The sequence below is a fragment of the Rhinoraja longicauda genome, chromosome 37, assembly GCF_053455715.1.
Source record: "Rhinoraja longicauda isolate Sanriku21f chromosome 37, sRhiLon1.1, whole genome shotgun sequence".
NCBI classification, from domain to species: domain Eukaryota; kingdom Metazoa; phylum Chordata; class Chondrichthyes; order Rajiformes; family Arhynchobatidae; genus Rhinoraja; species Rhinoraja longicauda.
In genome coordinates, this window is record NC_135989.1 from 8,221,180 (window position 1) to 8,237,748 (window position 16,569).

Here is a 16,569-nt window from a genome sequence, read left to right on the forward strand (position 1 = left end):
GGGAGAAGGTAACACCAAAGCAAACAGAGATAGAGTCCGAATGGGCTTTGTTCAACGTTCCCGCGATGGGCGGCGTTGGAAACTTCTCTGAGAAGCACCGCAATGAGAGACTGTTGAACCATGGCTTCCTGTTGTTGTGTTCAGCTGACAGTGACTCCACGCAGACTGCCCAACACTTTGCAAATGGCCGACTTTGCTGCCAACCATCTCCAGGAGGTTTCCCTGCTCACCTTCTGCCACAAGCCGAGGCTCAGGTAAATCCCAACGTGGCGAGGAACGGAAGCAGGTGGAGGTTACTTTGTGTTCCTGCACCTACTCACGCATCCAGTCTGCACAAAGGGCTGGAGATAACTTGACACAGCGGGTCAGGCAGCAACTCCGGACAAAGGAGTTGGGTTGCTTCGGTGGCGCTTTGGGTCGAGACCCTTCTTCAGACTTTTTAGATATGGAGGGAATGGATGCACGATGGGGGCACAAGAAGCGTCACGGTGGCGCAGCGGTAGAGTTGCCGCCTTACAGCAAATGCAGCGCCGGAGACTCAGGTTCGATCCTGACAACGGGCGCCGTCTGTACGGAGTTTGTACGTTCTCCCCGTGACCTGCGTGGGTTTTCTCCGAGATCTTCGGTTTCTTCCCACACTCCAAAGACATACAGGTGTGTAGGTTAATTGACTGGGTAAATGAAAAAATTGTCCCTGGTGTGTGTAGGATAGTGTTAATGCGCGGGGATCGCTGGGCGGCGCGGACTCGGTGGGCCGAAGGGTCCGTTTCCGCACTGTATCTCTAAACTAAATCTGCCGCTTCTTGTTCCTACAATTAAACATTCTTGACTCTTTCTAGCGCGGTCTACCTCCACAACAATAAGCTGACAAACGCAGGCTTACCCAAGGCCATGTTCAACGGCTCTCAGATGGTGACCACTCTAATTCTGTCCAACAACAACCTCCAAGAAGTCCCCGAGGACCTCCCGCCTCTGCTCGCCCAACTGCATCTACAGGTAGGAGTCAATGACCGTTAACTGGCCCTCATCTCTCTGCCAGAGTGATGCACCCTTGCCTCTGTGTCATCAAAGGCCCAACAATGTCTTTGAATCTGAAGAAGGGTCTCGACCCAAAACGTCGAGTCTAATGTAGGGTCTCTACCCGAAAAGTCACCCATTCCTTCTCTCCAGAGATGCTGCCTGTCCCGCTGAGTTACTCCAGCTTTTTGCGTCTATCTACAGACCTTCATAGAAACACAGAAAATAGGTGCAGTGAAAACCTTTTGTGTGCTAACCAGTCATAGAAACGTAGAAACATGGAAAATAGGTACAAGAGGAGGCCATTCGGCCCCTCGAGCCAGCACCGCCATTCATTGTGATCATGGCTGATCATCCACAATCAGTAACCCGTGCCTACCTTCTCCCCATATCCCTTGATTCCACCAGCCCCTTGAGCTCTATCTAACTCTCTATTAAATCCAACCAGTGAATTGGCCTCCACTGCCCTCTGTGGCAGAGAATTCCACAAATTCACAACTCTCTGGGTGAAAAAGTTTCTTCTCGCCTCAGTTTTAAATGGCCTCCCCTTTATTCTTAGACTGTGTGGCCCCTGGTTCTGGACTTCCGCAACATTGGGAACATTTTTCCTGCATCTAGCTTGTCCAGTCCTTTTATAATTTTATACGTTTCTATAAGATCCCCTCTCATCCTTGTAAACTCCAGTGAATACAAGCCCAGTCTTTCCAATCTTTCCTCATATGACAGTCCCTCCATCCCAGGGATGAACCTGGTGAACCTACTCTGCACTGCCTCAATAGCAAGGATGTGCACATATAGTTTACTTGAGTTTAGATACAGCATGGAAACAGGGCCTTCGGTTCATCGAGTCCACGCCAATCATCAATCATCCGTTCACACTAGTGCGATGTCATCCCACTTTCCCATCCACTCCCGACACACCAGGGGCAACTTACAGAGGCCAATTATCCTACAAACCTGCGTACCTTTGTGTTGTGGGAGGAAACCCATGGGCTCCCTGCGGTCACAGGTAGAACGTGCAAACTCCACACAGACAGCAGCAGAGGTCATGTAAGAAAATAACTGCAGATGCTGGTACAAATCGAAGGTATTTATTTCACAAAATGCTGGAGTAACTCAGCAGGTCAGGCAGCATCTCAGGAGAGAAGGAATGGGTGACGTTTCGGGTCGAGACCCTTCTTCAGACTGATGTCAGGGGGGCGGGACAAAGGAAGGATATAGGTGGAGACAGGAAGATAGAGGGAGATCTGGGCAGGGGAAGAGAGGGACAGAGGAACTATCTAAAGTTGGAGAAGTCAATGTTCATACCGCTGGGCTGCAAGCTGCCCAAACGAAATATGAGGTGCTGTTCCTCCAATTTCCGGTGGGCCTCACTATGGCACTGGAGGAGGCCCATGACAGAAAGGTCAGACTGGGAGTGGGAAGGGGAGTTGAAGTGCTCAGCCACCGGGAGATCAGGTTGGTTAAGGCAGACTGAGCGAAGGTGTTGAGCGAAGCGATCGCCCGGGTCTCTTGCGTTGTGAGGCAGCAGCTCTACCCGCTGCGCCTCCGTGCCGCCCAGCAAAGGAGCAAGACACCGAAAAGAGAAAGTGGAATGTGAGAATGGAACCAGCAAGAAATCAAATCAAAATCAAATCGCAAGAGCTTCCACAGATATGAGAAAATAAAAAGATATAATAAGAATTAATGAGGGCCCGTTGCTGATTGGACTGGGATAATTATATTGGGAGATGGGGAACAGCAAAGAAATTCGAAAAATGTTTAGTTCCATGGAATATATATTTTTAAAAACACCCTGGAAATAATGGAGGGGTAGAGGTGGAGGGTAAATAAGGAGAATGATCAGCCATGATCACATTGAATGGTGGTGCTGGCTCGAAGGGCCGAATGGCCTTCTCCTGCACCTATCTGTGGAATTCTCTGCCTCAGAAGGCAGTGGAGGCCGATTCTCTGAATGCATTCAAGAGAGAGCTAGATAGAGCTCTTAAGGATAGCGGAGTCAGGGGGTATGGGGAGAAGGCAGGGGCGGGGTAGTGATTGAGAATGATCAGCCATGATCACATTGAATGGCGGTGCTGGCTCGAAGGGCCGAATGGCCTCCTCCTGCACCTATTGTCTCTTGTCTAAATATGCAAGTCCACCACCGATTTTCTGGCATCCTTGGATCCAGAGCCTTTGTGGATTATCCATTTTGCCCGACAATGTCACAGCCACAGAGAGGGGAGCAGGGGTACTGGATCGGTCCACCTAGGCCGTCGAGGAGCTGAGATATCGGCCCCAAAGTCGGCCACGGGAGCGGATCTGCCAGCCAGGCCAGGCCTGAACTCCAGGGCCCCAGCCGCAGTCGGCAAATTCGATCCGCCGATTGGCGCGGGTGTCCCGATGGGGTAGAGTTTGGCCGCCTTACGTCACATTTTCGTGGGGACTTCAGTGAGGGGATTCAGTGAACGGGGGAGCCAAGGGCAGGCCCAGCGCCAGGCCAACTCAAAGCCTCGGCCTCCACCAACACGGCCGCTGCTGCTACTGCCCCCTTTCCTCCTGACCCACCTCATGCTCACGGTTACTCAGTCACACCAGGCCCTGGCTCCGGCTGCTTCCCCCGGCACCAAGCCTGGCTCTCCCGCCCCAACCGAGCCAGCAAAGCCGCACCCAAGAGACGAGCGCCTCACGGACGTCCAGCCAGAAGACGGGTGCCGTTTCGGGTCGGCATTTCGGAAGGGTTGGGAAAAATAACTGTACATGCTGGTTTAAATCAAAGGTGGACACAAAATGCTGGAGTGACTCAGCAGGTTAGGCAGCATCTCTGGAGAGAAGGAATGGATGAAGTTTCAGGTCGAGACCTTCTCCCTTCGGATTGTCTATTAGTCAGGGGGTACGGGGAGAAGGCAGGAACGGGGTACTGATTGAGAATGATCAGCCATGATCACATTGAATTTGATCAGTCTGAAGAAGGGTCTCGACCCGAAACGTCACCCATTCCTTCTCTCCTGAGATGCTGCCTAACCCGCTGAGTAACTCCATCATTTTGTGTCCACCTTTGATTTAAACCAGCATGCTGCCTGTCCCGCTGAGTTACTCCAGCATTGTGTGAATAAATACCTTCGATTTGTACCAGCATCTGCAGTTATTTTCTTATACATTGAAGGGTAGTGCTGGCTCGAAGGGCCGAATGGCCTACTCCTGCACCTATTGTCTATTGTCTATTTCAAGTGTGCTCTCGTAATTTTGTCCGGATTAAAGGAGGTGCCGGAAAATCAGTGGTCGACCAGTATCAGCATTAATTTTTTTTTAAATCTTGGATGTAATTTAACGCAACAGATAGCTAATAAATGCCTAGCACCCGACGACTTATATCCTCCGTGGGCTAGTGAATGCACAGATTGTGAGCTTCCAGATGTCCCAATTCTAGAAAGGCTCCCACAGATTGCACTGAATAGAATGGAACATCACTAGTTAAGAAGAGGGAGACAGTAAACACAGAACTCGAGTCCAATTACTCTGACATCAGCTGGCATCTCATATTAAACTTGTGGTAATAGGCCACTTGGAAAATATTAATATGACTGTGTGAGTCAGCCTGGACTTATAAAAGGGAGATCACATTTATTAAATCTGTTGGAATCTTTCAAGGTTATTTCTTGGGGAGGGGTCGTGCACGGTGGGCCAATTGTAGTGTTGCTGACTTACAGCTCCATGGACCTGGGTTCAATCAATAGTCAATAGTCAATTTATTTGTCACATACACATAACTGTGCAGTGAAATGAAAGATTACCCACAGTCCAACAATAAGACCAATAAAAATAAGCAATAACACACACAATCATAAACCAACACTGCGGCACGGTGGCGCAGCGGTAGAGTTGCTGCCTGTCGGAGACTCAGGTTCGATCCTGACTACGGGCGCCGTCTGTACGGAGTTTGTTCGTTCTCCCCGTGACCTGTGTGGGTTTTCTCCGAGATCTTCGGTTTCCTCCCACATTCCAAAGTTCTACACTCTGTATCTTCCCCTTTGTTCTACCCATTGTACTTGAGTCTGACTTGATTGTACTCCTGTAGAGTATTATCGGATCCGATAGCACTCAAAACAAAGCTTTCCACTGTACCTTGGTAAATGTGACAATAATAAAGTCTGAAAAAAGGTTCCGACCTTGAAACGTCGCCTATTCCATGTTCTCCAGAGATGCTGCCTGACCCGCTGAGTTACTCCAGCAACTTGAAGCTACTCGAAGCTCAATCGATTTTCTTTTCTTGTCTTTCCATGCAACAGAACAACAAGATCACAAAGATTCCCAAAGGGGCCCTCAGTCACCTGCAGCACCTTCGCGAGCTCTACCTGCAAAGCAACCGTCTGACCAACATGGGCATCAGTGCACAGACATTCAGGTGAGGCACAGCACCTTTCACCTGTAGGACCAGGCTTCAAGTGTGGCCCACCCTCACCCTACAGGGCTCAACCACTATGCTTTCCCTCTCCCTGCCCCTCCCCAAGCACTTTCCCCAGCAACTCTAAGAGGTCAGAGAGTGATACAGTGTGGAAACAGGCCCTTTGGCCCTACCTGCCAACATGTCCCAGCTCCACTAGTCCCATCTGCCTGCGCTTGGTCCATATCCCTCCAAACCTGTCCCACGTTTCCATCCTCACCACTATCCAACGCCACAAACAGCTTTCCCAGATGAGGCAAAGACACACACACAGGCGGCACGGTGGCGCAGCGGTAGAATTGCTGCCTTACAGCGAATGCAGCGCCGGAGACTCAGGTTCGATCCTGACTACGGGCGCCATCTGTACGGAGTTTGCACGTTCTCCCCGTGACCTGCGTGGGTTTTCTCCGAGATCTTCGGTTTCCTCCCACACTCCAAAGACGTGCAGGTATGTAGGTTAATTGGCTGGGCAAATGTAAAAATTGTCCCTAGTGGATGTAGGATAGAGTTAGTGTGCGGGGATCGCTGGGCGGCGCGGACCCGGTGGGCCGAAGGGCCTGTTTCTGCGCTGTATCTCAAAATCTAAATCTAAACCTCCTCTAACTTTGTCTATTGGTACCAAGTGATCTTGAGGTGGTCTCACAAAATGGTGGAGCAACTGAGCGGGTCAGGCAGCATCTCGGGAGAGAAGGAATGGGTGACGTTTCGGCTCCAGACCCTTCTTCATACCCCCTCTTATTGAGGTGGTCTCCATACGTCAGTGAGACCAAGCGCAGACAAAGCAGCCACTTTGCAGAGCATCTGCACTGTCGACCACGGCCACCTGGAGCTCTCGATAGCTAGCCACTTAATTGGCCTCTCCATTCCCACACTGACCTCTCCGCCCTTATCCCTCACTGCCAGAGTGAGGGGCAACGCAAGCAAGAGGAACAGCACCTCTTATTGTGCCTTGGTGTCCTACAACCCAACAGCGTGACTATCGAATCATTCACCCAAGAGTTGGTCAAACATCCCGTATAAATCAGATTGCACAGCCATGGGGTAGTGGGGAGATCAGCGGCCCGGCTGGTCGAGCCTCTGCCTCACAGTGCCAGAGATCTAGGCTCGATCCTGACCCCGGGTGTTGTCTGTGTGGAGTTTGCACGTTCTCTCTGTGACCACACTGGACGCTCTCTTCCAGACTCACACCTCCAGATTCAGGGACAACTTCTTCCCAGCTGTTATCAGGCAACCGAACCATCCAACTAGAGAGCAGCCCTGAGCCACTATCTACCACATTGGAGACCCTCAGACTATCTTTGATCGGTCTTTGCTGGACATAATCTTGCTTAGCCTGTATCTGTGCACTGTAGACGGCTCGATTGTAATCAAGGTTCACGAGATTGATCCCTGGGATGGCAGGACTGTCACACGAGGAAAGACAGAAAAGACTAGGCTTGTATTCACTGGAGTTTACAAGGACGAGAGGGGATCTTATAGAGACGTATAAAATTATAAAAGGACTGGACAAGCTAGATGCAGGAAAAATGTTCCCAATGTTGGGTGAGTCCGGAACCAGGGGCCACAGTCTTAGAATAAAGGGGAGGCCATTTAAAAATGAGGTGAGAAGGAACTTTTTCACCCAGACAGTTGTGAATTTGTGGAATTCTCTGCCACAGAGGGCAGTGGAGGCCAAATCACTGGATGGATTTAAGAGAGAGTTAGATAGAGCTCTGGGGGGTAGTGGGATCATGGGATATAGGGTATTTATTCACAAAATGCTGGAGTAACTCAGCAGGTCAGGCAGCATCTCGGGAGAGAAGGAATGGGCGACGTTTCGGGTCGAGATCCTTCTTCAGACTGAAGCAGGATCAGTGTAAATGCTGCCTGATGGTTGGCATACACTCGATGGGCCGAAGGGCCTGTTTCTGTCCAGCTTGATACGACGCCATTGCATCATCTTTCCATGTGTTTTCCTGTTTACGAAAATGTTGCCAGGACTCGAGGGCCTGAGAGGTTGGGCAGGCCTGGACTTTGTTCCTTGGAGCGCAGGAGGATGAGGGGTGATTTTACAGAGGTGCAGAAGATCATGAGAGAAATAGATCCGTGGACGCAGTCTCTTGCCCAGAAAAAGACAAACCAGAGGACATGCGTTTAAAGTGAGGGGGGAAAGATTTAATAGGAACCTGAGGGGTAATGTTTTCACACAAGAGGGTGGTGCGTGTATGGAACGAGCTGCCGGAGGAGGTAGTTGCGGCAGGTAGTATTGCAACGTTTAAGAAACATTTGGACAGGTACATGGATATGACAGGTTTAGAGGGATATGTGGGTAATCGCAGGCAGGTGGGTCTAGTGTAGATGGGACATGTTGGCTGACGTGGGCAAGTAGAGCTGAAGGGCCTGTTTCCACACTGTGTGCTCTAGGATGCATCGCCGAGCCTGCATTTGTTTCCGCCGATGTAAATAAGTTTTTACATTTTTTTTTAGATTTAGAGATACAGCGCGGAAACAGGCCCTTCGGCCCACTGAGTCCGCGCCGACCAGCGATCCCCGCACACTAACACTATCCTACACACACTAAGGGACAATTTTTACATTTGCCCAGTCAATTAACCTACATACCTGTACGTCTTTGGAGAGTGGGAGGAAACCGAAGATCTCGGAGAAAACCCACGCAGGTCACGGGGAGAACGTACAAACTCCGTACAGACGGCGCCCGTAGTCAGGATCGAACCCGAGTCTCCGGCGCTGCATTCGCTGTAAGGTAGCAACTCTACCGCTGCGCCACCGTGACGCCCACACAGAAGTTGACATCTAGAGCAGCGGATGCAATAGATGAGGTTGGAGGAGGTGCAGGTGAACCTCTGTCTCACCTGGAAAGACTGTTTGGGTCCTTGGATGGAGTTGAGGGGGTGGATGGAGTTGAGGGGGGAGGTAAAGGGACAGGTGTTACGTATAAGATTATTAAGGGGTTGGACACGTTAGAGACAGGAAACATGTTCCCAATGTTGGGGGAGTCCAGAACCAGGGGCCACAGTTTAAGAAGAAGCGGTAGGCCATTTGGAACAGAGATGAGGAAAAACTTTTTTAGTCAGAGAGTTGTGAATCTGTGGAATTCTCTGCCTCAGAGGGCAGTGGAGGCCAATTCTCTGAATACATTCAAGAGAGAGCTGGATAGAGCTCTTAAGGATAGCGGAGTCAGGGGGTATGGGGAGAAGGCAGGAACGGGGTACTGATTGAGAATGATCAGCCATGATCACATTGAATGGCGGTGCTGGCTCGAAGGGCCGAATGGCCTCCTCCTGCACCTATTGTCTATTGTCTATTGACATCTAGAGCAGCGGATGCAATAGATGAGGTCGGAGGAGGTGCAGGTGAACCTCTGTCTCACCTGGAAAGACTGTTTGGGTCTTTGGATGGAGTTGAGGGGGTGGATGGAGTTGAGGGAGTGGATGGAGTTGAGGGGGTGGATGGAGTTGAGGGGGTGGATGGAGTTGAGGGGGTGGATGGAGTTGAGGGGGTGGGTGGAGTTGAGGGGGTGGATGGAGTTGAGGGGGTGGATGGAGTTGAGGGGGTGGATGGAGTTGAGGGGGTGGATGGAGTTGAGGGGGAGGATGGAGTTGAGGGGGCGGATGGAGTTGAGGGGGTGGATGGAGTTGAGGGGGCGGATGGAGTTGAGGGGGTGGATGGAGTTGAGGGGGTGGATGGAGTTGAGGGGGTGGATGGAGTTGAGGGGGTGGATGGAGTTGAGGGGGTGGATGGAGTTGAGGGGGTGGATGGAGTTGAGGGGGTGGATGGAGTTGAGGGGGTGGATGGAGTTGAGGGGGTGGATGGAGTTGAGGGGGTGGATGGAGTTGAGGGGGTGGATGGAGTTGAGGGGGTGGATGGAGTTGAGGGGGTGGATGGAGTTGAGGGGGTGGATGGAGTTGAGGGGGTGGATGGAGTTGAGGGGGTGGATGGAGTTGAGGGGGTGGATGGAGTTGAGGGGGTGGATGGAGTTGAGGGGGTGGATGGAGTTGAGGGGGTGGATGGAGTTGAGGGGGTGGATGGAGTTGAGGGGGTGGATGGAGTTGAGGGGGTGGATGGAGTTGAGGGGGTGGATGGAGTTGAGGGGGTGGATGGAGTTGAGGGGGTGGATGGAGTTGAGGGGGTGGATGGAGTTGAGGGGGTGGATGGAGTTGAGGGGGTGGATGGAGTTGAGGGGGTGGATGGAGTTGAGGGGGTGGATGGAGTTGAGGGGGTGGATGGAGTTGAGGGGGGAGGTAAAGGGACAGGTGTTACACTGACTCTAGGATGCATCTTTGACAAATAATTCCATTGTCTTTCCCACTTGCTAGTAAAATGAAGGGGATGGAATACCTGGATCTATCCAGCAACAACCTGGTAAAGATTCCTGAAGGATTACCCCCGAATATCATCATCCTGCAGTTGGGGAAGAACCGCATCAGCTCCATTTCCAGGAGCAGCGTTAACGGGATTCGGAACCTGGAATACCTGCTGCTTCAGAATAACCTGATCAGGGCGGCGGGAATCCACAGGGAGGCCTTCGCAAAGCTGAGGAAACTGCACACTCTTCACCTCTTCAGCAACCCTCTGGGCAAGGTTCCGGCCGGCCTCCCCCGCCGGGTCAACTCGCTCATGCTCCTCCACAACGGCATCCAGCAGATCGGCCCCAGCGACTTCCATGCCACGTACCACCTGCGCGAGCTGAACCTGAGCCACAACCAGCTCCACAGCGCCGGCATACACCGGCTGGCCTTCCGGAAGCTCCACCGGCTGCGGAGGGTGGACCTGTCCGGGAACCGTCTGACCTTGCTGCCCACCGGCCTGCCCCCCAGCCTGGAGGTCCTGAAGGTGCATCACGGACAGCTCAACCAACTCTCCCCGGGAGCTCTACGCAACATGGCCGCTCTGCAGGAACTGCGCCTCAGTCACAACAAGCTCACCATCGGCAAGATAGAGCCAGGGACCTGGGGGCAGGTGCCCCACCTCAAGGCAAGTACCACTAGCTTCTCAAGAGCCTCACCCTACCTGCCACAGCCCAGTGCACTGTTCAAGAGTCATATAGTTGAGTATAGGAGCAAAGAGGTCCTTCTGCAGTTGTACAGGGCCCTGGTGAGACCGCACCTGGAGTACTGTGTGCAGTTGTACAGGGCCCTAGTGAGACCGCACCTGGAGTACTGTGTGCAGTTGTACAGGGCCCTAGTGAGACCGCACCTGGAGTACTGTGTGCAGTTGTACAGGGCCCTAGTGAGACCGCACCTGGAGTACTGTGTGCAGTTGTACAGGGCCCTAGTGAGACCGCACCTGGAGTACTGTGTGCAGTTTTGGTCTCCAAATTTGAGGAAGGATATTCTTGCTATTGAGGGCATGCAGCGTAGGTTTACTAGGTTAATTCCCGGAATGGCGGGACTGTCATATGTTAAAAGACTGGATCAACTAGGCTTGTATACAGAGAGTGGTGAATCTGTGGAATTCTCTGCCACAGAAGGTAGTTGAGGCCAGTTCATTGGCTATATTTAAGAGGGAGTTAGATGTGGCCCTTGTGGCTAAAGGGACCAGGGGGTATGGAGAGAAGGCAGGTACGGGATACTGAGTTGGATGATCAGCCATGATCATATTGAATGGCGGTGCAGGCTCGAAGGGCCGAATGGCCTACTCCTGCACCTATTTTCTATGTTTTCTATACACTGGAATTTAGAAGGATGAGAGGGGATCTTATCGAAACTTATAAGATTATTAAGGGGTTGGACACGTTAGAGGCAGGAAACATGTTCCCAATGTTGGGGGAGTCCAGAACAAGAGGCCACAGTTTAAGAATAAGGGGTAGGCCATTTAGAACTGAGATGAGGAAAAACTTTTTCAGTCAGAGAGTTGTAAATCTGTGGAATTCTCTGCCTCAGAAGGCAGTGGAGGCCAATTCTCTGAATGCATTCAAGAGAGAGCTAGATAGAGCTCTTAAGGATGGTGGAGTCAGGGGGTATGGGGAGAAGGCAGGAACGGGGTACTGATTGAGAATGATCAGCCATGAACAGATTGAATGGCGGTGCTGGCTCGAAGGGCTGAATGGCCTCCTCCTGCACCGATTGTCTATTGTCTATAAAGTCATATGTCCCGCAAAGGAACAATACAATTCTTAGCTAGACACAAAATGCTGGAGTAACTCAGCGGGTCAGGCAGCATCACTGGAGAGAAGGAATGGGTGACGTTTCGGGTCGAGACCCTTCTTCAGATTGATGTCAGGGGAGGGTGCGGGACAAAGATAGAATGAGATCGGAGACAGTAGTCTTACATAAAAGTCTTACATGCAGCACCCCAACAGATATGTAAACATGTAGGAAAGAACTGTTGATGCTGGTTTAAATCAAAGTTAGACACAAAATGCTGGAGTAACTTAGTGGGACAGGCAGCATCTCTGGAGAGAAGGAATGGGTGACGTTTGTGGTCTGAAGAAGGGTCTCGACCCTAATCGTCACCCATTCCTTCTCTCCAGAGATGCTGCCTGTCCCGCTGAGTTACTCCAGCATTTTGCCGATCTTAGAAATGTAAACATAGTCATCTATAAACGCCCTAACAACAAAAAAGTTCAGTTCAGTACATTAAAACAAAATCACTTAACACTGCAAAGACAATAATGATTTTATTAAAAAACAATGCCCCTCAAGTCTATGTAGTTCAAACTTAGTTGGAAGTTCACCACTTAGTATTCAAATTGGAAATGGATGTGAGTATGGATTATAGTGTTCCCTGTGCGGGAATCCTTATTAGAAATGACTCATCCACTTTCTATACAAACCAAAGGCAGATTTCTCTCCCAAGCAAATCAAATCATCAAATCATCCATCATCAACAACAAATCATCCGCCAACATTTCCGTCACCTACAACGGGACCCCACCACTGGCCACATCTTCCCATCCTCTCCCCTCTCTGCGTTCCGCAGAGACCGTTCCCTCCGTAACTCCCTGGTCCACTCGTCCCTTCCTACCCAAACCACCCCATCCCCGGGCACTTTCCCCTGCAACCGCACGAGATGCAACACCTGTCCGTTTACCTCCCCCCTCAACTCCATCCAAGGACCCAAACAGTCTTTCCAGGTGAGACAGAGGTTCACCTGCACCTCCTCCAACCTCATCTATTGCATCCGCTGCTCTAGATGTCAACTTATTTACATCGGCGAAACCAAACGCAGGCTAGGCGATCGTTTCGCTCAACACCTGCGCTCGGTCCACGTTGGCCAAACTGATCTCCCGGTGGCTGAGCACCTCAACTCCCCCTCCCACTCCCAGTCTGACCTTTCTGTCATGGGCCTCCTCCAGTGCCATAGTGAGGCCCACCGGAAATTGGAGGAACAGCACCTCATATTTTGCCTGGGCAGCTCGCAGCCCAGCGGTATGAACATTGACTTCACCAACTTTAGATAGTTCCTCTGTCCCTCTCTTCCCCTCCCCTTCCCAGTTCTCCCTCTATCTTCCTGTCTCCACCTATATCCTTCCTTTGTCCTGCCCTCTGACATCAGTCTGAAGAAGGGTCTCGACCCGAAACGTCACCCATTCCTTCTCTCCTGAGATGCTGCCTGACCTGCTGAGTTACTCCAGCATTTTGTGAAATAAATACCTTCGATTTGTACCAGCATCTGCAGTTATTTTTCTACACTCTCTCCCAAGCACATTGGCTTTCAAGCAGGCATGGAATATTTAACGCCCAGTCAAAAAAAACAAAATCAATCTCCTTTCATTATTTCTAGTTATTGGATCTGGGAGATAATGACTTATCCTACGTGCCTGCAGATCTCCCTGAGTCCCTGGAGTACCTATATCTGCAGAATAACCGCATTTCAACGATCACCTCAGACTCTTTTGCCTCCGTGTTGAACATTAAGGTCATAGTTCTGAGGTAAGTGGACAACAATTGCCCGCTGCGTTCGGCTGGGCCACGTTCTACAACTGAAGGTTTCCTGCCTCAGACACACATTGCACACTGAAGCTCTTCGCTGTGGAGACCGTACAGGATGGGCAGCAAGCTGAGGCATCGACAGGCAGATCTGTCACAAAAAGGGAGATTGGACTAGGCAAGACCCCAATTCTTCAGAGTTTAGAAGAATGAGATTTTCTTAGATTTTTTTTAAGATTTAGAGATATAGCACGGAAACAGGCCTTTCGGCCCACCGGGTCCGCGCCGCCCAGCGATCCCCGCACATTAACACTATCCTACACACACTAGGGACAATTGAAAAAAACAAAACAACATTTGCCCAGCCAATTAACCTACATACCTGCACGTCTTTGGAGTGTGGGAGGAAACCGAAGATCTCGGAGAAAACCCACGCAGGTCACGGGGAGAACGTACAAACTCCGTACAGACGGCGCCCGTAGTCAGGATCGAACCTGAGTCTCCGGCGCTGCATTCGCTGTAAGGCAGCAACTCTACCGCTGCGCCACCGTGCCGCCAATGAGAGGTGAGAGACAGCAGGGTCCTATCATCTTCTGATTATGGCCCTTCCATAAGCTAGGGCACTGTCCGATTCACATCTTCCCCATTGCAGACAGTAGACTTTATCTCTGGAACTGGTGCGCTACGATGCTGAGAACTACATTCTGCACTCAGTATCTTCCCCTGGGCTCTATCTATTGTGCTTGAGTTTGACTTGATTAGTCTGACCTGTTCAGATAGCATGCAGAATAAACTTTTCACTGTGCCTCAGAACACGTGACAATAATAAACCTGAACCTAAACCACTGGTGCAAGCTCCAAGGTTGTGATGTTACCGGGATCTCCACAGATTCAGGATTTGTACGGGTGCCAAAGGTTATGGGGAGAAAGCAGGTGAATGGGGATGAGAGGGAAGACTAGATCAGCCATGATCGAAGGGAAGAGCAGACTCAATGGGGGGAAATGGGCTAATTCTGCTCCTACGTCCGTAGACTGTTGTCACAACCCCATCTCCCACATCGTTGCTGTCGATGTTCACAGCTGAGGCCGCTTCCTTCCACAGGTCGAACCGGCTGGCGTCCGCTGGTGTGGAGATGAAAGCGTTCGAGGGGATGCACCACCTCCAAGTCCTGGACCTGGCGGGCAACCTGGAGCACATCAGCGTCCTCCTGCACAGAGCGCCCGGAGAAACAACGCGGGGAGCGGGCAACAGCACGACGGCCGTGGAGAGAACCACAACCCACCAACTCAGACTGTCCACAGCGGGCTAGACCAGTGAGTAACACACAGCCACGGACCGCCAACTCATCAGCCCGCTTGGAACATTGAACAAAGCACAGGAATGGCCGCACAATGTTTGTGCTGCACACGATGCCTCGCTAGTCTGCCTGCATATGATCCATACTCTTTCATTCCCTGCCCTTCCGTACCTATCTAAAACCCTCTTAAACGCCACTATCATATCTACCTCCACCATCACCTTTGGCAATGTGTCCCAAACGCTCACCAGTCTGTGTAAACAAATACTTATAGACAATAGACAATAGGTGCAGGAGGAGACCATTCGGCCCTTCGAGCCAGCACCGCCATTCAATGTGATCATGGCTGATCATTCTCAATCAGTACCCCGTTCCCGCTTTCTCCCCATACTCCCTGACTCCGCTATCCTTAAGAGCTCTATCTAGCTCTCTCTTGAATATATTCAGAGAATTGTCCTCCACTGCCCTCTGAGGCAGAGAATTCCACAGATTCACAACTCTCTGACTGAAAAAGTTTTTCCTCATCTCTGTTCTAAATGGCCTACCCCTTATTCTCAAACTGTGGCCCCTGGTTCTGGATTCCCCCAACATTGGGAACATGTTTCCTGCCTCTAATGTGTCCAACCCCTTAATAATCTTATACGTTTCGATAAGATCCCCCCTCATCCTTCTAAATTCCAGCCTAGTCGCTCCAGTCTTTCAACATATGACAGTCCCGCCATTCCGGGAATTAACCTAGTAAACCTACGCTGCACGCCCTCAATACTTGCCCTGCTCATCTCCATTAAACCTTCACGCTCTCACCTTAAAGCTCCAGTCTTGGACATTCCCACCCCGGGTTAAAGGTTCTGACTGTCTATCGTATCCATTCCTCTCATAACTTTGCTCAACATCAGAACCCACCAACCGAGCAGCCTAAAGAATGACCAGCCTAAACAATCATCGTGCTGAGAACTCAGTCTGCAGAAGGGTCTCGTGCCGAAGCCTCACCCATTCCTTCTCTCCCGAGATGCTGCCTGACCCGCTGAGTTACTCCAGCATTTTGAGTCGACCTTCAATTTGAACCAGCATCTGCAGTTATTTCCATACACTGCTGAGAACAGCCATAACCGCTGCTACATACTGCCAATTACATCAACATGTCTTTATATTAAATGTTTTTGACTAATCCAATGCTCAATAAAATTAAAGGATTTGAACAGAAATCTGTTCAGCCACATCGGGACAATGTTAAACATGAAGGAAAATCAAGAAACAACCTCAGGTGATGGAAATCTGAAGTAAAACAGATCAGGCTGCATATGTAGAGAGAGAAACGAGAATTCTGATGAAGGGTCCCACATACAGAGAACAGTTCAGTGTTTGTGCTGAACATGATGCCAAGATCAATTAGTTTCTTCTGCCTGCATGTGATCCATATCCTTTCATTCCCTGCATATCCATATAACTATCTCAAAGTTTAGTTTAATCTAGAGATGCAGCGCGGAAACATGCCCTTTGAGTCCCTGCCGACCAGCGATCCCTGTACACGAACACTATCCTACACACACTAGGGACAATTTACAATTATACCAAGCCAATTAGCCTGCAAACCTGTACGTCTTTGGAGTGTGGGAGGAAACCGAAGATCCCGGAGAAAACCCAGGCGGTCACGGGGTGAACGTACAAACTCCGTACAGACTGCACCTTTAGTCAAGATTGAACCCGGGTCCCTGGCGCTGTAAGACAGCAACTCTACCGCTGCGTCGCCGTGCCATGCTTCCAGCTTTCTACTCCCTATCATTCTGAAGAAGGGTCTCGTCCCAAAACATTATCCATCCATCCCCTCCACAGGTGCAGCCTGACCCAGAGAGCTTCCAGCAGTTTGTGCTTTTTTCAAGGTAATGCAGTTCCTTTTGACCACCTGCCTAAAATGTTTGTTCATTCTTACCATTCACTCCATCCAGCAGCATTTGTGTGA

At 50.7% G+C, this 16,569-nt stretch overlaps 1 protein-coding gene across 3 annotated transcripts in view; it reads left to right on the forward strand.

Annotated features, from left to right (window-relative positions):
* LOC144610674 (podocan-like) overlaps positions 1-16,569 on the forward strand; it is a 50,454-nt gene that overhangs the window by 12,256 nt on the left and 21,629 nt on the right. Inside the window, exons 5-10 of one of the 3 annotated variants that reach the window (XM_078429552.1) lie at positions 145-254; positions 840-996; positions 5,286-5,401; positions 9,757-10,414; positions 13,166-13,314; positions 14,414-14,625. In XM_078429552.1, coding sequence (XP_078285678.1) covers positions 145-254; positions 840-996; positions 5,286-5,401; positions 9,757-10,414; positions 13,166-13,314; positions 14,414-14,621 — 1,398 coding nt within the window. In that variant the 3' untranslated portion in view covers positions 14,622-14,625. Of the gene's footprint in view, positions 1-144; positions 255-839; positions 997-5,285; positions 5,402-9,756; positions 10,415-13,165; positions 13,315-14,413; positions 16,239-16,569 lie in introns of those variants that run through there. The other 2 variants (XM_078429551.1, XM_078429553.1) reach the window with 2 other exon arrangements.